The following is a 20,699-nucleotide window of genomic DNA, read 5'->3' as shown; positions in this document are numbered from 1 at the left end:
GTACATTAAACAGAAAAGAACGAGGGACTATGATGACCTTCCCTGTGTGTTCTAAACTAAAGGCTTGTCTTGGATAAGAGCAGATTTAGGTCTGTCTTTGAAGAGAGGACTCCCCGTGGACATCTCCAGAAATGGAAAGTGTGGGTGTTTGCCAGGACCAAACTTTGGGGAAATGACCTTTTGAACTACAACTCCCAGAACCCCCTGGCCAGATTTTGGGAGTTGTAGTCCCCAAAATAACTTTTCCAAACTCTGGTTAGGTCCCCCATTATTTTAAAACTTCCCATTTTTAATTTCTAGAAAAAGAGAACCAGAAGCTCAAGTCCAACTAGAAATGATGGGAGTTGTACTATGACCTGGAAATTCTTCCCCATCTCAAGTGTGGGGACTCATTTTACATATTTACATAACTAATGGGAATGCAGTGGAACCAGTTTGGGGACACTTCAATATATTATTATTTCAAATGATTTTAGTTTTAATTCTCTGCCTGCTTGTCCACTGAATTGCTGTGTAATATGTAATGTGCTAGGTCAGACCAGATTCACATTGAACCTTGATGTTCTTAATGTGTGCTTTGTGCTTTAGATTGATTGAGATCACTCTGGCATCTGGCCTAAAGAATCAGTTTAGTTTGAGAAGGGAGGCAAGAGGCTTGGAAGCTACCAGGAATAAGAGAGAGGCCTGAATGGTCATAGGGAGGTATAAATCCTAGTATTCCATTATCTATGTGCCTGCTATTGCTTTTATCAAAGAGATGCTTTTGTGGGATTCCAAATATATGCTAACACCTTCCTGCCTATCCAGTCACAACTAAGTGTGACAGTCTACAAGGATGCCTTAAAATTGGTCAGTACATAACCTTCATAGGAAACCACGGATCATTCCCATCTAAATAGATAATCTGTTTAAAACATCAGCTGGTCCCCCTTTCTTAGGCATTTGGTTCAGTATTAGATGATATTGTTATGTGCTTTCAGGTTGACTCCTACTTATGACAACACTATCCTAGGATTTTCTTGGCAAAATTTATTCTGAGTAGATTTACCATTGCCTTCCTCTTAAATGAGAGAGTGTGGCTTGTCCAAGGTCACCAAATGTATTTCCATGGCTGAATAGGGTTTAGCACTGGTCTTTTAGAGTCCTAGTCAGTCCAAGACTTAAATCACTGCACTATGCTGGTTCTTCATTCAGTATACCTTTATCCCATTCAGTCCTAGATGCATTGCTTTTGTAATGGTCAGGCAGCTAGCTAAAACGTACATCAAGATACAAGCAACCTATGCTTTCTTATCCATAATCAAATTATTTATTCTTGAGTCCAGCTCCAAAACCACTACCCTTGAATTTGAACACCAAATGCTCCTTCTTGTGATTTGGGAATTCCTGTTGCAGTGGCAAATCAGTTGTTAACGTGAATCTCGTTCAAGTGACGGAAGAGTCTTCCTCTCTATTTTGGACTGTTCTTTCCTCTCCTCCTCTGTAGTCCCACAGGGCACAGCCCACAATGTCTGGAGCAGGTTTTGGGGATGTAGCAAAGCTGCAAGGGGAAAGGAAAGAAAAAAATCAGTTGCACAAGCTATCTTCCACTTACACAACATTAGATTTTACTCTTTTTAAGAATTAAAACTTAGGAAAGATAAGCTATCTGCCTAATAATGGCAAAATTAAAGCCTTTCCCTAAAATAACAGAAATACACAACTTTTTGCATGCTTGTGTTAACCTGTACTTTGGTTTAGGTATAAAAAAGTATGCCATAAGTGAAAAGTAAAAATCACTGAAATATAGGATGAGGACATGGAGTATTAACGAAGGTTATTTTTACATGTAATTACTAATTTTTAAAAACTGCACATTATAACTCTGATTACACTCTTCAGTTTATTTTGTAGCTCTGCCATGTTAATGTGCATTTGCTTCCCTTACTGTGGTGCTCACATGATATATTTGTTCTCTCCCACACAGATCAATCCTATGTGATTAGCTGCTGACCCCCCACTCAGTGCAAACTTGCTAACTTGGATGTCTTAACTATTGTGATCTGTTCTGGCTTCTAATGAAGCAGGAGTTTCATGTAGTTCCCTTCCCTTCTCCCCTTTGTTGTTCTTCAGGGTATGCCTGGTTTCAGTACTGCTCAAAAGCTTGATAAACTGGGGATGAGAGGGTCAAATACCTGTGAATTAATCTTTGAGGACTGCAAGATTCCTGGTGAGTGATGCTGAAGCAATAATAATAATAATAATAATAATAATAATAATAATTTGTTTTATTTATATACCGCTATTCCAAAGATCATAGCTGTGAACAGCAAGTAAGCTAATTAGCAAGTAAGCTAATTTGCCCCCAACAGTCTGGGTACTCATTTTAGCGACCTCGGAAGGATGCAAGCTTGAGTCGAGCTTGGGCCCTTTTGCTGGTCTTGAACTCGCAACCTTGTGGTTTTGAGTGAATGGCTGCAGTACAAGCATTTAACCACTGCGCCACCAGGGCTATATACAGTAGCTCTGTTACTTTCTCTTTATTTATAAATACATTCACCTGTAAATAAATGTATTTATAATTATAATTGTTATCAAAATATTCAAATCACTGTAGAAAGAAATATTAAGAAATGAAGTCAGTATTCTCTTAAGTGCTGAAAGAATTCAGCAGACTTGGGCAAATTTTCACTGATACGAAACTGCCTCCTCTTCTGGAAAGCTGGGCCCAAGAGTGGGCTAACACTGAGGATGATTATGTCTTAGGATCACCCATTAAAAGGCTTTGGCCACTACCCAGAAAACCAGACACATAGTTAAACTGTGGAATTCACTGCTACAGGATGCAGTTATGGCTGCCAACTTGGATGGCTTTAGAGGAGGACTGATAAATTAATGGAGGTTAGCACCATCAGTGGCTTCTAGTCAGCATAGCTGTGTGTCACCTGTTATATCAGAGGCACTCTGCAGCTGCATATCAGTTGCTGGTGCACATGAGATAGGCACCTCATGATCCACAGTGGAAATGTTGCATTAGATGGGCCTTTGGTCAGATTCTGTATTGCTGTTTTGTACTTAATGGAAAAGATCTGTTGCTTTATGTTATCTCTGTAATGATGTATTTTTGATCATTTGCTGGTGTTTATTGTTTATTATTTATTAGTTAAATTCATAGCCTCAAATGAGTTCAAGACAGTGTGTACACTTCTCCCTCAGCCTTTCTTCTCACAACAATCCTGTAAAGTAAGATAGGCTGAGCAAAATAATGACTTACTGTTGAACTGAGTTTTTTGGCTCATCAGGGACTTGAACCTGTGTCTCCCAAGTCCCAGTCCAATACATTGACCTCCTCTCTCTCTCTCTCTCTCTGTGTGTGTGTGTGTGTGATGTTGTTAAGGAGTCCAGGGCTCATTGTTTGCATGCTCTTTCTCCACAACCTTTTCTTTGCAGATTTGCAGTCTCATCACAACTGGCAATGAAATGGATTTCTCAGAATGTATTTTTCATCTATGCATGCCCTTTTGTGGGAACAGACTCCCTGTCCTCAGTGCAGTGGAAGAGATCAGCAACAGTGCCAAATACTCATGTTCTTTTTTATCTGTCCCTGATCTCCCTGGGCCACTTCAGTGGTTGCTCAATATTGAGCTGCTTCAGTAGTTTCTTGCATCTTCAAAAAAAAGAATAAATCTTTCACTTAGATCAAAGTATACTTTAGTGTTACAACCCTGACAGCTATATTAGTGTATGGTCTAGTGTTGCTTGTGCTCCACTGAGTGTAGCGTAGGTTCCTTTGACAATGAGCAGTACCCATGGAGTCACAGTCTTGGGTCATGTAGCAGTGGGCAGAAGCAGATTCAGAAGGCTCATCTTGTATTTTGCCTGAGGCATAATTGTTCAAGGTTGTTCTCTAAGGTACTTTCAGAGAAATCAGATGCTGCTCTCTTTTTGCATTTCACAAGTTAATGCTTTATGAAGTTTTTCTGCTAAACTGCATTACCCACTAGCTATTTGCCCACTGTTTTCAACTTATGCTACTGTTTTTTAGGGGCCCCTATATTTCCTTCCTCAGGCCCTGGGGCATGTGAGTGAATGAGTAAGAGTTAAGAGTATTCTTTCCACTTCCAATTTCAGCAAATGTGTAACACTTATTCCCCTTGTCTGGGTGGGCTATGTTTTCTGTACGCCATGTTAGAGTTCAGAACAAGATATTATGTGTACAGAATTCACCTTCTTGACACTCTCATTTATTTTAAAGCAAAATTCCTGGTAGTTTTTAATATGAAAAGCAGATTTCAAAGTCTTCTGTCAGTACCTAGAGAAGGCTTGAAGTCAAGGATTCTGCTTATCAGGATTTCCACAAGTCAAGGGGAAATGTTTCTGTGCCAGACTTAGCTGTTAACTCCTCCCTGTTACTAGCAAAAGCAGGATAATTCATGCTGAATAAACAAGCATAATCAGATGTCTTAGATTAGGCAAGGCATAAAATTTGAGATGTAGGATTCATATGGATTTTTAAATTCTTTGCACATATTGGTTGAAAGTGTGTGTGTGTGTGTGTTTATTTATGTGTTAGACTCATATTCCAGTTGTATTGTCAATACACTTCATTAAGTACCCCTTACAACACAATTAGTATAACATCACTGCTAATTTATTCATAATATGTTGCCTCATAGTGGGGTCAAAACTTGGGCCATAACACACTCTCCTTTTTTGAGCAAGGTACGTAATACTCAGAATCATGGTTTTGCTTTCTCTTGTGTGTTGCTTGAAATTATGGCAGTTACTAGAAAGCGCAGCTGTATATTTACACGTATATCTACATGTGTGGGTGTATACACATCCATAACATATGTCAGGTATACCTGTCATCTAGGATACTTGTGTGGGTATGCAAGTAACCAACCTTCATTTGATTCTTGCAGCTGAGAATGTCTTGGGACAACTGAGTAAAGGTGTCTATGTGTTGATGAGTGGCTTAGATCTGGAGAGACTTATATTGTCTGGTGGACCTCTGGGGTAAGTGTACATTACTTTATTACTCTACTGACATATTATTTCATGTTTTCATCTATTGTATCAGTTTATGGTGGTAATTCTTTTACAATGCCTGTGTTGATCTCAAAGAGAAATTATTCTGACTGGGATTGATCTTTTTTACTCCTATTATTGTCACTTGGAATATTGACACACACTTTTTGCTATCAAGATGGTTTGAAAATGAGTGCATTCAATATGTTCATGTCAGCAGTTGGGTGGATAGTCCCTACATTGGTGTAGGAGTTGATACTTACAGACTTACTGCTTACATACAGACTTACTATTTAAAGAGGTAAAAGGAGGTGGGTACTGGGTATACATAGGGATGCCATGTCCCGGTGGCCGCCGGGACAAACCCCCTTTTGGGGACCCGGTCCCAGTCTGGTTTGGCCCCCAGCCATGTATTGGTCCTGGTCTGGGGCCCGCGCGGCGCCAACCTTCCTCCCCACGCGGCCGCGCCACCCACCTCCTCCTCCGTTCCAGGCCGTGCGGCCGCATGGAGGAATCAAAGGAGAAGGTGGTGCCCCTCCTGCACGCACCCACGCCCCCCTCCCTGCCTTGCACGCGGCCACGCCACCCACCTCCTCCTCCATTCCAGGCCGTGCGGCCGCGTGGAGGAAGCGAAGGAGGAGGTGGTGTGCTTCCTGCGCGCGACCACGTGGCCTGGAATGGAGGAGGAGGAGGTGGGTGGTGCGGCCGCCCGGGGGAAGGTGGCAGGGAGGTGGTGAGGGGGGTGCGGCCGCACGCAGGAGGCGCACCTCCTTCTCCTCCTCCGTTCCAGGCCGCGCAGCCGTGTGGAGAAGGCAAAGGAGGAGGTGGTGCCCCTCCTGTGCGCGCCCGCGCCCCCCTCGCCGCCTTGCGCGCGGCCGCGCCACCCACCTCCTCCTCCTCCGTTCCTTCCAGGCCACGCAGTGAATGAAGGAGGGGGGAAAAGGAGGAGGAGGAAAAGGAGGAGGGGGAGGAGGAGGAGGTGATGAGTGAGTGGCCAGAGGCCTCAAGGTGGTTTTTTTTGGGGGGGGAGTCTTTTAATGCTAACAAGTCTCCCTTATTTTGACAATGATAGTGTGGTGGTGGTGATGATGATGATGATGATGATGATGATGATGATGATGATGATATGAGTCACCTTCAGAGGCATGCAAGCACTGTTTCAGAAGCCGAGAGAGTGTGACTTTCCAAAGTGCCTTTTCTGTGTGTTTTTGGTTCTTTAATGATGATACTGATATCAGCAAGCCTCTGAGGCATGGCCAATGTAAGTTGCTCTGATTTTTACAAACTCATGTGCAGTGAAAAAAACCCAAAGTCCCTTGACCAAGTACACACTTCTGAGAAGTACAGTTGAATCCGAGGGCAAACCCACTTCTTGTTAAACCACCTTGACATATTCAGTATGAATGCATAGCATGTTCAGTGTGAAACCCAAAGAGTTTGGTTATCGAATAAGCCTCTGAAATATGCAAGAGGCCATGTTAAGTAAAGCCATGTTCAATGCCCAAATGTGCTGTTTGGAATGGGGGGAGGGGAGGTTGGCCAAAAAGGAAAGTACATTTCTGTCATCTGTCTAGGAATAATGCCCAAATGTCCTCCATTTTGATCACGCCTAAGAAACATGCATTTATAGTAACATTTTTAAAAAAACATCAATTTTTTTCGCATGTCCTCCATTTTAAAAAAATGTGCCCTACATTTGAAAATGTTGTCCTACTTTTGTCCTGGTTTGGAGGTCCAGACTTATGGCAACCCTAGGTATGCACAATGTTCTTAAATGCAAACAGTGGCTTGTTTCAGGCATAATCGTAAACAGCGCTTTATTGTTTCCCTGCTCCCTCACAACTTTCACTTGTGTTTTATATTTAACTGCAGTGAAGTTTTATTTATGAACCCCAAACTGTGTTTAATCTTATTATTGCTCTTGTGTGCCTTCAGGTTGATTCTGACTTATGGAGATTATATCTTAAGGTTTTCTTGGCAAGATTTCTTTAGTGTTGGTTTGCCCTTGCTATCCTCTGAAGCTGAGAAAATGTGACTTGCCCAAGTTTAGCCACTGGGGTTCCATGGCTGAGTGGCGATTCAAAAAGCATGTAAAACACTGTATTTCACTGGCCCTTAGTTAATCTTAACTATTTGTTAAAACAAACTGGATGTATAAACTATGGTTTGATATTAGTCCAGGTAGAAACAAAATGTTTAACTGTAATTAAAGCAGGCATTAATGCTTCTGCTCTCCTCCTGGATACTATAGAAGGCTAGGAAGAGCACGTGGAACCTAAGGCTCACTGTGGCTTGTCCTCATGATGATAAACCATTGTTTATCCCAAGGCGGCTAATCAGTTATCTTAGCAGTACACTGCTGCTAGTATTTTGATGTTTCTGGCTATCATATTTTTACAAGCAGTTCACTGCAGCACAGTGCAACTTAGCACTTCAGCAACAAGAGGGGGAAAACATCTTCCAGTATTTTAATGCTGCAGTATCTTTGAAACTATCTTTTAAAATGCCATCCTCATTCTATGAAATCAGCAGAACAGCAATTTCCATGGGGGTTCCTAGAACCAAACCCCAGCGGATACCAAGGGCCCACTGTATTAGCCTTTCTTACAACTTGGGCTTCCCTCGTGGTGTTCAAAGAGTTCTGTGTTGGAGTTCAGATCCTTTGCCGTGTAAAGCACTGCAATTCAACAATGGATAAGATACAAAATAAAGTTAATCTATAGTCCTGTTTCCATTTACTTGGGATTCAAATCAGTTTAATGGTACTTACATCCAAGGAGACATATAACACTATACTTTTAGTCTTCTCTTCAGAGAACTTGATCAGACTTAGAAGTGATGAAGTACTTTGTGCAGTAGTTGACATCTAATAAATAAGCTGTAATTCAAGAGTTTTCCAATTCAATTTTGCTTTAGAAGGCTAATGCCTTAGGTTAGTTTGTCCCTTATTAGCCAACTTTATATGGCATACAGATTCTGTAATTAGAATCTTTCCCTTTTTCTAGTGGTATTTTATTTCTAACCTTCCCAGATCAATTTGTTATATAAATAAAGTTGTTGTAATACTCTTTTGCGTAAAATGACCTCTTGCCCCTGTTTTAATTGGTATGAGACATTTTGTCACACTTAGCAGTATATTAAATATCAAAGCAATGTGTAATGCAACTACTGACAGTCAAATTATAAAACATGTAAAAATATGATGAAACAATTTTTAAAACTAAGATACAATAAAATTAAAACAAATAAACAGAAAAAATGGAAGAGGAAATGCAGCAGTTATCTGCAAAATCATCTAAGAAAAGTGTAACAGAATAGAAAGGCTCTGGAAAGGTTATTAAAGGAGCCACTAGACTTTGTACAGAAGGCCAGTATGACACTCCTGAGCTTCCCAACTTTGTTTTGTTTTTTATTTCTCCAGAGGACCCCCAGTGCTCACTAGGAGATGTGGAAAGTAATTTCACCATGTTTTCAGGCCTAGGAGAGGCCTGTTTTTAAAAAGATCAAATGAACTAGATAACTGAGTTCACTTCCTGTTTTAAAAAAAGTTTTTTTATGCGAAAATGACTCGGGAAGGCCAAAATGGGGCTGAATTATATGGTGAGGAAATTTTAAAAAAGTAAATGTAGGGCAGCTAGGGGCCGCAGAAATAGCCTGGGGGCTGCATACAGCTGGTACTATCTATTTGGAAGATGCTTTTAATGTTTTTTACTGCTTTTTTGGTTTCTTGGTTTTATTGTTTGTATTTTTATGGTCATCATTTAGGTTTTTTTCTTGTAATTGAACTCTTTAAACTTCCTTTTCAAAAGTAGAATACAAGGCTTTAAAATAAATATAAAGAGTGCTTTTCTTTTAGGATCATGCAGGCTGTACTAGACAATGTCGTTCCATATTTGCACGTGAGAGAAGCTTTTGGACAGAAAATTGGCCATTTCCAGGTGAGAGTAATTAGATGGTTGTCAAGGAACGTTTAGTGCATCCCTTCATATGGCTATAGTTTATTTACTTTCTAGTTATTATACTATCTAGCAAGTATTTTGGATTAATCTGTTTTTACCAGGCAAGGTATCTTTCACAGATATGATGTTTGTTTCACATAACCAAAATGCATATCTAAAGCTATCAAACCCCATCCCCATCATCTTAATTGCCGTCTGATAATACAGTGACAGGAAAAGGCATTACTGTATAGTGTTAAGACCAAGATACTCCTCGTTCAAGAATTCAGTGCTGTTGAAACCCAGAGTTTGGGTTAGAGTTCTTCATTATGCTCCTTGATGAGATTATAGCTGTTTTATTCTAAGACACATTTGGAATTGATTTTGTGTTAGAAGTTTTCTGCTTTTCAGTTAGAACAGCAGTATTTGGTACCATTGTTGCATCCCTTTTTCCAGCACCAATTAAATCCTATCCAGCACCAGTTATTGTGGCTTCTGTTTCACCTTGCTTTGTAGACAACAAGAAATTAATTAGTTTTGTGTTTCCCAAGCAGATTGTGAGAACAAGACACACACACATACAGTTACTTTCCTTACTGCTGGTATAAACTGAGGACCATTTCAGGGTAAGGGAATTGTTGACTAGCCTAAAGTGTCGACTAAAGAGCAACATTTGAGAACGATTTTTGGATTAAAACTCTCAGAATCCCTCAGCCAGGATGACCTATGGTCATGCTGACTGTGGGATTCTGGGAGTTGTAATTTAAAAAAAAATCCTAATCTCAGAGTAAACCTATTTTATGGTTTGATATACAAGTCCAAAAAGTTTATATATGTGTGTGCACATAGTGCTTCCGGCAACACACACCAGTAAAGTGGATACAGAACAGCCATTTCTTTAAAGTGTTTGTTACCACAACATATAATATCCCTGTGTAGAAATTACCCTTTTGGGTTATATATGATGAGAGACATTAGATGCCTATTTTTTTCTATACACATCTTGTCAGTTCATACCAGATCAAATAAAAATCCTAACAGCTACAAAAAAGTTCAATTTCTCAGTTCAGTCATCCCACTTCCTCAAGTTTGCTGTTAAGTAGGATTAGTCTTTATTTATTTTGTTTTTTTAAGAAACCAGATATGGCCCCAGTCATTGATGTCCTAATCATTTCCAGATTAGATTACACAAGGAGACTGCCTTTTAAAGACAATTTGGAAAGTAAGTTTGGTCTAGAATGTGGCTGCCACAGTGTTAAACTTGAGTATGCATGAACACATCATGTTGATACTTGTTATCAACTACTGTACATGGCTAAGCAGTTTCTTTCTGGCTGCAACTCAGAGTGCTGGTTTTGATTGGTATGAGACCAGAGTTTCTTTAGACTCTGCTTCCATATGAATCTCTTATTCATTTGAGATCTTCCAGGGCCTCCCTGCTGCCTGAAATGTTGCCAGTAAGCAAAAGAGAGAGGTCTATTCCTGTGGTGACACTAAAATGGTCAAAAGGCTCACCAAAGAAAAAAGGGGCTGGCTCTGTTGTCATTTCTCATTTCTTTCAGCCACTAAGGTATGGAGGTGGTTGTTATGAAAGCCCCTAACGGCTACAGTCTCAATTTAAAATAGTGTGCGGTTTTATGTTATATTAAGTAGTTTTAACATGGCCATTTGGATTTTTCCTGTACACTTACTTTATTTATTTTATTATGAGACAGCATGACTAATTAGAAAAGACAATACTGTTTGGCTAGGTAGAAGATAGTAGGAAAAGAGAGAGACCTCATTCCAGATATGGAGACTCAGTTGAAACCATGGCCCTGCATTTGCAAGACCTGAGCAGGGCTGTTGATAACAGGGTGACTTGGAAGTCCCTCATTCATAGGGTCACCATAAGTCAAAGTCGACTTGGCGGGAGTTATTTCTTTTCTGAAAATGTCTACAGAAAGGAAAGATTACAATGTTTAAAATAGATTAATATGTTTTCCTTTCTTTACTTCTCCCCTCCCCTGATACTGCTGTGTTTAGCTCATGCAGGGTAAAATGGCTGACATCTACACAAGACTGATGGCATGCCGGCAGTATGTGTACAATGTGGCAAGGGCTTGTGATCGAGGACATTTCAATGCAAAGGTGGGTCCAGAGGTGGTTGTTTGTAGTACTGGGTGTTCTTTTTTTGGCCCCTGTACTGTTCTTTGTGTATTTGATGTGAGAGAGGGATTAAAAGATTAATAGTTATAACCAGAGGCAGAAAATACACGATGTCCTGAGTAATCTTTTCCTTCTCCCCACACCTATACCAGTGAATTGTTGGGTTTATTTATTTATTTATTTATTTATTTATTTGAGATGCAGCATATGAAATTGCCATTATAATTACCATGTTGTTAGAAGTAGTTGTTGTTCTTACTTACAGTATACATACCGTGAGTACATGTATTCTAAAGATGGCAGCCACATAGGACAGCTGTCTTTTCCTAAATTGCAGTCCATTTTTTTCATGGTTGGAGGTGGCTAGGAGAGAGTTGCAGAGCTTAGCGAAAAAATGTCATACAGGGAATATTTTCAATTTCTCTGGGAGCATTATATGAATTTAAATTTTTTGGTAGCTGGACAGGAAACAAACCTAAGTGTTTCCACCAATTATTTGAGAGGCTGAAAGAGTTGTTCTTCTTACCTTGAAATTTTCCTTTGGTGCACATGATCTTGTTTCTTCCATCAGGATTGTGCTGGAGTAATTCTCTACTCTGCAGAATGTGCTACTCAAGTTGCTTTGGATGGAATCCAGTGTCTGGGTAAGATCATATACATGTGTAGTTGTCACAAAGAGGCGAGCAGACTCTAATTGTATAAAGCATACAGTCTCCTTGTGATGGGTGACTTCACCTATCCTGACATTTGCTGGAAGTCAAACTCAGCCAAAACTTCAAGGTTTAACAAATTCCTTACTTGCCTGGAAGACAATTTCATTGTCCAAAAAGTGGAAGAGGCAACAAGGGGATCATCAACAGGTGCAGCTCGGGAGTTCATGGCTACCATGACAGCCATGGGCCTGTCCCATTTGGTCTCGGGACCCACGCATTCAGCTGGTAATACACTTGATGTCCTTTTCTGTTCGGATATGGATTCTCCGTGGGCGGAGGTTACTAATATCTCCGCCTTGTCATGGACGGACCATTTCCTGGTTGAGGCTAATATCAAGGCTTCTACCCGAATCCCTCCCGGGGGTGGCGGACCTATTAGAATGGTCCACCCTCGAAGGCTGATGGAACCCAAAAGGTTCCAAGAAGCCCTAGAGGGGTATATGGTTGGAACTGACAGCGACTCTGTTGATGCCCTGACTAACATCTGGGATATTGATCTCTCCAGGGCTATACACATCATCACTCCCAAGCGTCCTTTCCGGCCTGCTTCCAATAAAAAGCCCTGGTATACGGAAGATCTCAGGGAAAGGAAGCGGGCTGTGCAACGACTAGAGCACGACTGGCGAAGACATCATCTCTTAGCCGATAAGGCACTCCTAAAGTCTCATTTGAAAGCCTATGGAGTGGCAATAAGTGCAGCGAAGAACTCTTTCTTTGCTGCACGTATTGCGTCTGCAGAGTCGCGCCCGGCAGAGCTGTTCAGGGTAGTGAGGGAGCTCACTCAACTGCCCCCTGCCCTGAACCCTATTTTGGAACCATCCAAGGCCTGCTGTGACGAGTTTAATAACTTCTTCGCGGATAAAATCTCTCGGATAAGAGCTGATCTTGACACCAGTGTTAGTTCAGATCCTAGAGTAGAGGTATCCAGAGCTTCCGTGGACTTGGTTACACTGGATCAATTTGAGTCTGTTAGTACTGAGGATGTGGACAAGATTCTTCGGAGCGTTAGGAAGACGACTTGTTCTCTTGATCCCTGCCCTTCATGGTTGACAGCTCAAGGGGGAGCGGTTGTTACAGAGATGTTACACCGCATCATTAATTCATCTCTCAGGGAAGGGCAGTTTCCATCTACTTTGAAGACGGCCATTGTAAAACCATTGTTGAAAAAGCCCTCCCTTGACCCCCTAATTCGGAACAATTATCGGCCTGTCTCGCTGTTACCATTTTTAGGGAAGGTGATCGAGAGGGCAGTTGCCTTTCAGCTCCAGGGGATCTTGGATGAGGCTGATTTTCTGGACCCATTTCAAACTGGCTTCCGGGCGGGCTATGGAGTTGAGACTGCCATGGTCGCCTTAGTCGACGATCTCCGTCTGGGCATGGACAGGGGTAGCGTGTCCCTGTTAGTGCTCTTGGACATCTCAGCGGCCTTCGATACCATCGACCATGGTATCCTTCTGGGGCGCCTGGGGGAGCTGGGAATTGGGGGCACTGCTCTGCAGGGGTTCCATTCCTACCTCTCGGGTAGGTTCCAGATGGTGGAGCTGGGGGACTGTCGCTCCGATAAGAGGGCCCTTACATCTGGTGTCCCTCAGGGAGCGATTTTGTCCCCCATGCTATTTAACATTTACATGAAGCCACTGGGAGATATCATCCGGAGACACGGGGCGCGGTCTTATCAGTACGCTGACGACACCCAAATAGTCTTCTCTGTGTCTCCGACTGATGCAGTGACTAAGGATGGCATCTCTCCTCTAAATGCCTGCTTGGAGTCAGTAATGGGCTGGATGAGGGAAAACAGACTCAGTTTGAATCCAGAGAAAACGGAAGTACTGGTGATAGGTTCTCCTGGCCCGGGGAAGGAAATTGTTCCACCTGTCCTGAATGGGGTTACGCTCCCTGTGAAGGACTCTGTTCGCAGTCTGGGGGTGCTTCTGGACTCGTCACTCCACCTTACTTCTCAGGTGGATGCGACGGTCAGGAGCACTTGTCATCAGCTTCGGCTGATACGCCAGCTGTGACCCTACCTGGGCCGGGCAGACCTTGAAACCGTGGTACACGCTCTGGTAACCTCTCGTTTGGATTTCTGTAATGCGCTGTACATGGGGCAACCCTTGTACCAAACTCGGAAGCTACAATTGGTGCAAAATATGGCTGCCAGACTGGTCACTGGATGTTCCAGGGCCAGTCACATAACACCTGTTTTGAAAGATCTCCATTGGCTGCCCATTCGCTTCCGAGCCCAATACAAGGTGTTGGTTATTACCTATAAAGCCCTAAATGGCTTGGGCCCAGGGTACTTGGAGGACCGCCTCTCCCCATACAATCCGCCCCGCACTCTCAGGTCGGGCGGGAAACATCTCTTAACTATTCCAGATGCACGTTACAGTGCAACTCAGAGGGCATTTTCCACCTCAGCCCCTCGACTCTGGAACACCCTGCCCGATGAGCTCCGCGCAGCCACCTCCCTTGATGTATTTAAAAGGACTCTTAAAACTTTCCTTTTCCACCAGGCTTTCCCCCCATGAGTTTGAGCTTGTTATGGTTTATTGTATTGTCATTTTGGGTATCGGGGTTGTATATTGGGATTTTATGTTGGTTTTGATGTTTTAAGATGCTAATATTGATGTTTTTAACTGTTCTTATGGTAATCTGGGGGTTGGAGGGTTGTTGCTGTTTTTATATTGCTCTTGTTGTTTTTATATTGTTTTTAACGTGTATGTACACCGCTATGATCTAAAAAAGGAATAGCGGTATATAAATAAAAATTATTATTATTATTATTATTATTATTATTATTATCTATTTTAGATCTGATCTTAACCAGAGGGATGGCCTGGTTAATGGGGTGCAAGTGGTGGGATCCTTAGGTGGGAGTGATCATGTTCCTCTAAAATTTATTACAAGTATACAGTGGAAAGGATAAGCCAGGCATAGACACATATTCTAAACTTTAGGAAAGCTGATTTCAGTAGACATAGGGGGTCATCCCATGGTCAGGAATACTAAAAGAGAAGGGAGTTCAAGACAGATGGGAGTTTCTCAAAAGGGTGATACTGAAGGCAAAATTTCAAACTGTTCCAATGAGGAATTAAAATGGGAGGTGTCTCAAGAAACCAGGATGGATGACTAAAGAAATTTCAGCTGAGCTAAATTTTAAAAGGAACATGTATAAGAAATGGAAAAAGGGGTAAATCATCAAAGAAAAATAATAACAAACAAATAGTGAGCACGTGTGGGGATAAAGTCAGAAAAGCTAAAGCACAGAATGAGCTCAGGCTTGCTAGAGAGATTAAGAACAATAAAAAGGGCTTTTTGGGGTATGATTGCAGCAAAAAGAAGAAGGAAATGGTAGGGCCACTGTGTGGAGAAGATGGTGAAATGCTAACGGGACAGAGAAAAAACAGAATTACTCAACATCTATGCTCCAGTCTTCTCACAAAAGGGAAAAGGTGCTCAACCTGAGGATAGTGGAGCAGAGGACACAATAAGGGAAATGTAGCACAGAATAAATAAAGAGGTAGTACAGGAATTGTTAAGGAAAAAGCAACATGGGACATACAGTGATTGAAATAAAACATGTATGTGAGAGTCAGAGTGACTCAGCAGAAGCCAATGGAGAACCACACAGGTGTACATGGTAATAGAATTAACAAGTCCTGAGTGCCAAGGACAAGAAATGCATAGTGAATAATTGGACACACCTGACAATTGTAAAGTGGTCAAGGATGAGATGATGAAATCATCTAATCTGGATAGAAACAAGAGAACCAATGGGAATGACGTACACGCCTACTGGGTGGAAACAGACCACAGTAGGTGGTGCCTTGGTTTGACTATAATAATGACTATGAATCCCAGTATGTTTTGTGGGTAGTAGCAGTGGGTAGTAGTAGTGGATTGGAGAGTGAGGAGTTGAGTATTGTTGGATAGTTTGGAGCTGTGTATATAGTAGAATAAAGTAGATCTTTTATATAAGACTACTGAGTTGTCTGGTGTCTTGGGTGAAGCTACAAGAACCAGCAGGACCCTGGTGAAGACTTCTGTGGAAGCAAGAGTGAGAAGGCTTGGAGAGTTTGTCAGGGTCTTCAGCCTATTCTCTGCAACTCTTGCAAAGCTTTAACAACTGGCCAAAACTGGTCAGCGTGGTGCACAACCAGGTGGTGAGTTCCAGGCTAGAGGTGAAGAGCCACAACTCCCATCATCCCTGACAAGGGTTATGGGCCCAGTCACTGCAGCACCCAGCATCCACAGAAGCTGAAAGTTCCAGAGAGTGGAAGACAGATCAGAGCAAGCTTTTTACGCTGCACTGATAAGCTCCGTGAGTAACTCCTCCTGTATTTTGATTAAGCCCAAAAGGGGTCAGCTGTGCATACTCAGAAGGACTGTGTCAATTGAGTCACTGCACAAATTAAAATGGAGATTTTGAAGTTTAGCAAATTGAATAGAAGCAACTACTCCACCTGGAAGATTTATGCCCAGTCTCTGCTAGTAAAAGAAAGTTTATGGGCCACTGTTGAAGCCGGGCTGCCTGCCGCTGCAAACGCAGCTACGAAAGAGAAAAATAGTAAAGCAAAGGCTTGTCTTTTCCTAATGCTGGAAGAAGACTTGATTAACGACGTTAGAGATAAGGAAACCGCCAAAGATGTGTGGGACACTCTGAAGAGATTACACACTCCTTCTACTGCCTTTGCAAAAATGCTATGGTCTAAAAGAATTTATAGACAAAAGATGGAGAAGGGCCAGTGTGTCGTGGAGCATTTGAAAAAGATGCAAGATTTGTTTGTGCAAGCTGAGCTAAGAGGCGTGGAAATTGGCAGAGAACAACAGTGTTACATCTTGATTGAGTCCCTAGACTCTACTTGGGGCAACATCACAAATGCTCTGCAAAACTTACCAACAGAAGAATTAACGAGAGACTTAGTTGTGGCCAGAATTCTGGAAGAAAACCAGAGGAGACTGTCTGAGAGAGATGACGCAGCAACTTCCAGGACTGTGCCAAGGGAGCAAGCCAAGCCTGATGTGCGTGGGATGGTCCAGGCAGCTTCTTCAAGGGAGCAACGGAGATGTTTCTACTGCAAAAAGATAGGACACCTGCAGAGGCACTGTAATCTTTTGGCTGCTGATAGAAGCAAGCAACAGAGCAGGTGGCAACCTCGACATGACCAGAGGCAGAAGCAGTCCAAGCCGCCATTTTTGAAGGACAATAAGAATAATAATAAGGTGTTTGCCACCATGATAAAGGAAAAACAAAAAGCAAATTCCAAATGGCTAGTAGATTCAGGAGCTTCGTCCTCTATGTGTAATAACATTAACTTAATTAGTGAGAGAAAGCCAGCAAATGTAAATGCCGTAGTTTTGGCAGATGGGAATGAGTTTAGCACTGTAAATCAAATGGGAACAGTTTACATTCCAGGGTTGAAAGAAAACTTTAATGATGTTTTGCATGTTAAGGAATTAGAAAACAACTTGTTATCAGTGAGCAGATTAACAGACAGAGACTATATAGTAACTTTTGAGAAGAACCTGTGTAAAATAACTTTGAATGGGGAACTGCGTGGCATAGGCTTAAAGAAAGATAAGCTTTATTTTCTGGAAGAGAATGTTGATAGTTATAAGATAGAGAATGCTAATACTATAGATAATGTTCCATTGCACAAAGACTGCATACATGAACTGCACAGAAAATTTGGCCATGCAAGATTTAAGTGTTTGAAGAGTTTAATAAGCATGTGTCCAGATTTGAAAGTGGCAGAATGTAAAAATCATTTAGACTGTACTGTATGTAACCAAGTGAAGGTCAGAGCATATCCAGTTGCTAAGAAGTCTAAAAGGATTGCTCAGAGACCATTTCAATATGTACATGCGGATGTAGCCCAAGCCAATTGTTTGTCACTAGGGGGAAGCAAATATTTTCTGGTAATTGTTGATAGATTTTCAAGATTTGCATATGTAAGAATACTGAAAAATAAGTCAGAAGCTGGACAAAGTTTAAAAGCATGGGTCAGGATGATAGAAAGAAGGTTTGATAGTCAAGTTGGGACTATTGTCACAGATAGAGGTGGCGAATTTTTAAATAACCAACTGTACAATTGGTTTCAGAAAGTGGGGATAAGACATGAAACCACTAACCCTGCTTGTCCAAGTGAGGATGGTTTAGCAGAGAGAAAAATCCAAGACATAAAAAGGATTTCTGCTTGCATGATGGCAGATGCAGGCGTTGGAGATAGCTTCTGGGGAGAAGCTACGCTAACTGCAATACATATAAGTAATAGATTGTACCATTCAGAAATTGATGACATTCCCTACAGAGTTTTGTATGGGAGAGTGCCAAATTTCAAGTATTTAAGAGTTTTTGGTCAATTTGCACATGTGTACATACCTGCCTGTTTCAGGAGGAAAGGAGAACCCAAAAGCAAAAGGCTAATGTTCCTAGGGTATTCAGGAAACAGCTACAAGTTTCTAATGAGAGCAAAAGAGATACAGTACTCCAGGTCTGCAAATTTTGAGAGACATGCTGGCTGGGACAAGCTGCATGCCAATAAGGAAGTGTTTTTGAGATTAGGTAGCTCAAGTGAGCAGCAAGCACAGACTGAACCAACTTCAGGAAACGGAGGGGTATCAGTCAAACAAGAAGCCTCAACCAGCAGTAGTGGTAGTACCTCAGACGAGGAGACACAAACAAGACCAGTTACCACTAGGATGACAGAAGACAAGAGGTTTAGCAAAAAGACAACATCTACTAGTGCAGACAGTGATGAGGAAAGAGGCAGAACGACAGAATTCGTACCCAGGCGAAGTCACAGAATTAGGAAGTCACCAGATAGGTTTGTTGTGACACAGGCTAGAGCTTGTACAGTAGTAGAAGAGCCTGAGAGTTTTGAAGAGTTAGAAACCTTTTCCAGGGAAGAACAAGAAAGGTGGTGTGATGCAATGGAAAGTGAGTTTAGTTGTTTAGTGAACAAAGATGTGTTTGAGATTGTGGATAGACCTAAGGAAAAACCAGTGATAGGTTGCAAATGGGTATATAAGAGAAAGGAAATGCCTGATGGAAGCATTAAGTACAAGGCAAGATTAGTAGCTAAGGGTTTTGCACAACAACAGCATGAGAATTTTGATAAGACTTATTCTCCAACAGCAAAGCCAGAAAGTTTGAGAATGGTGTTAGCTGTAGCAGCAAGAAGGAATTTGGTTGTGGAACATTTTGATTTTGAAACAGCTTATTTAAATGCAAATTTGGATGAAGAGATTTTTATGGAACAGCCACAAGGTTTTGAGGAGAATGGAAGTCAGAAAGTTTATAGATTGAAGAAGGCATTGTATGGTTTAAAACAAAGTGCCAGAGCTTGGAATTTGTGTATTAATGATGAGTTAGTTAAGCTAGGATACAAGAGAAGCGTGGCAGATGCTTGTGTTTACACAAAAGGAGACATAGTGCTTGTGATTTATGTTGATGACTTGTGCGTGGCAGCAAAGTCAAAACAGGAAATAGAGTCAGTGAAGAGAGAATTGTCTGAAAAGTTTGTTTTGAAGGACCTAGGTTTGTTGAAGTCATATTTAGGAATTAATGTTGAGTGGACACAAGATGGACATTGTTTATTGAGTCAGAAGAAAAAGATTGAGAATTTGATTGAAAAGTGTGGACTACAGAGTGCTAAAATAGTTAAAGCTCCAATGACAACTGGTTTCATTTCAGAACCAACAACCAGAGATTTTGAGGACAAGACATTTTTCAGGAGCGTAATAGGATCACTTCAGTTTATTTCATGCCACACTAGACCGGACATTGCATATTCTGTGAACGTGTTATCTAGAAGAGTTTCTAATCCTAAAATTGAGGATTGGACAGCCGTGAAACATTTGTTGAGATACTTGAAAGGGACTTTAGACAAGAAGTTGATCATAAGAAGCAGCAACGCTGATCTAGATTGTTTTGTTGACAGTTCGTTTGCATCAGAATCAGGAGACAAGAAGTCAGTCACAGGAATGATAATCAAGTATAGTGAAAGTCCCATAGTTTGGAGAAGTAGAAAACAAACAAACGTAGCGTTAAGTACAACTGAGGCAGAATTTGCAGCACTGAACGAAATAGTGAACGAGGTACAGTGGATTGAACAATTGTTAATTGACCTGAATGAAAATTTCAGAGTACCAGTGGAAATTCAAGAAGATTCACAATCATGCATAGCAATGGCTGAAACAGAAAGTTTGAAAAACAGAACCAAATATGTGGGTGTAAGATACCAAAATGTAAGAGACATGGTTCAAAAAGGAGAAATAGAGTTAAGGTACATTGAAACACAATATAACATTGCAGATTTGTTTACAAAAGCACTGACAGTGGAAAAACATGAAAGGTTAACACAAATGGTTGGAATGACATTTTAAGTCACATACAATATTTTATTTCGGAGGGGATTGTTAAGGAAAAAGCAACATGGGACATACAGTGATTGAAATAAAACATGTATGTGAGAGTCAGAGTGACTCAGCAGAAGCCAATGGAGAACCACACAGGTGTACATGGTAATAGAATTAACAAGTCCTGAGTGCCAAGGACAAGAAATGCATAGTGAATAATTGGACACACCTGACAATTGTAAAGTGGTCAAGGATGAGATGATGAAATCATCTAATCTGGATAGAAACAAGAGAACCAATGGGAATGACGTACACGCCTACTGGGTGGAAACAGACCACAGTAGGTGGTGCCTTGGTTTGACTATAATAATGACTATGAATCCCAGTATGTTTTGTGGGTAGTAGCAGTGGGTAGTAGTAGTGGATTGGAGAGTGAGGAGTTGAGTATTGTTGGATAGTTTGGAGCTGTGTATATAGTAGAATAAAGTAGATCTTTTATATAAGACTACTGAGTTGTCTGGTGTCTTGGGTG

General features: G+C 41.3%; 1 protein-coding gene across 3 annotated transcripts in view; it reads left to right on the top strand.

The window, feature by feature from the left end:
* The window catches only part of IVD (isovaleryl-CoA dehydrogenase), an 84,906-nt gene that overhangs the window by 23,684 nt on the left and 40,523 nt on the right, over nt 1-20,699 (top strand). For all 3 annotated transcript variants that reach the window (XR_016280974.1, XM_089521952.1, XM_089521950.1), the window contains exons 7-11: nt 2,113-2,209; nt 4,905-4,998; nt 8,867-8,948; nt 10,974-11,078; nt 11,668-11,740. Coding sequence is in view for 2 of the 3 variants with exons in the window: in XM_089521952.1 (XP_089378078.1) it covers nt 2,113-2,209; nt 4,905-4,998; nt 8,867-8,948; nt 10,974-11,078; nt 11,668-11,740 (451 nt within the window). In the remaining variant the exon portion in view is untranslated. The remainder of the gene's footprint in view (nt 1-2,112; nt 2,210-4,904; nt 4,999-8,866; nt 8,949-10,973; nt 11,079-11,667; nt 11,741-20,699) is intronic.

The sequence above is a fragment of the Sceloporus occidentalis genome, unplaced genomic scaffold (assembly GCF_023333645.1).
Source record: "Sceloporus occidentalis isolate IW3139 unplaced genomic scaffold, rSceOcc1.0.p SCAF_4, whole genome shotgun sequence".
Taxonomy (NCBI): domain Eukaryota; kingdom Metazoa; phylum Chordata; class Lepidosauria; order Squamata; family Phrynosomatidae; genus Sceloporus; species Sceloporus occidentalis.
Note: the sequence above shows the minus strand (reverse complement) of the source record. Positions and strands in the feature narration are given on the sequence as shown.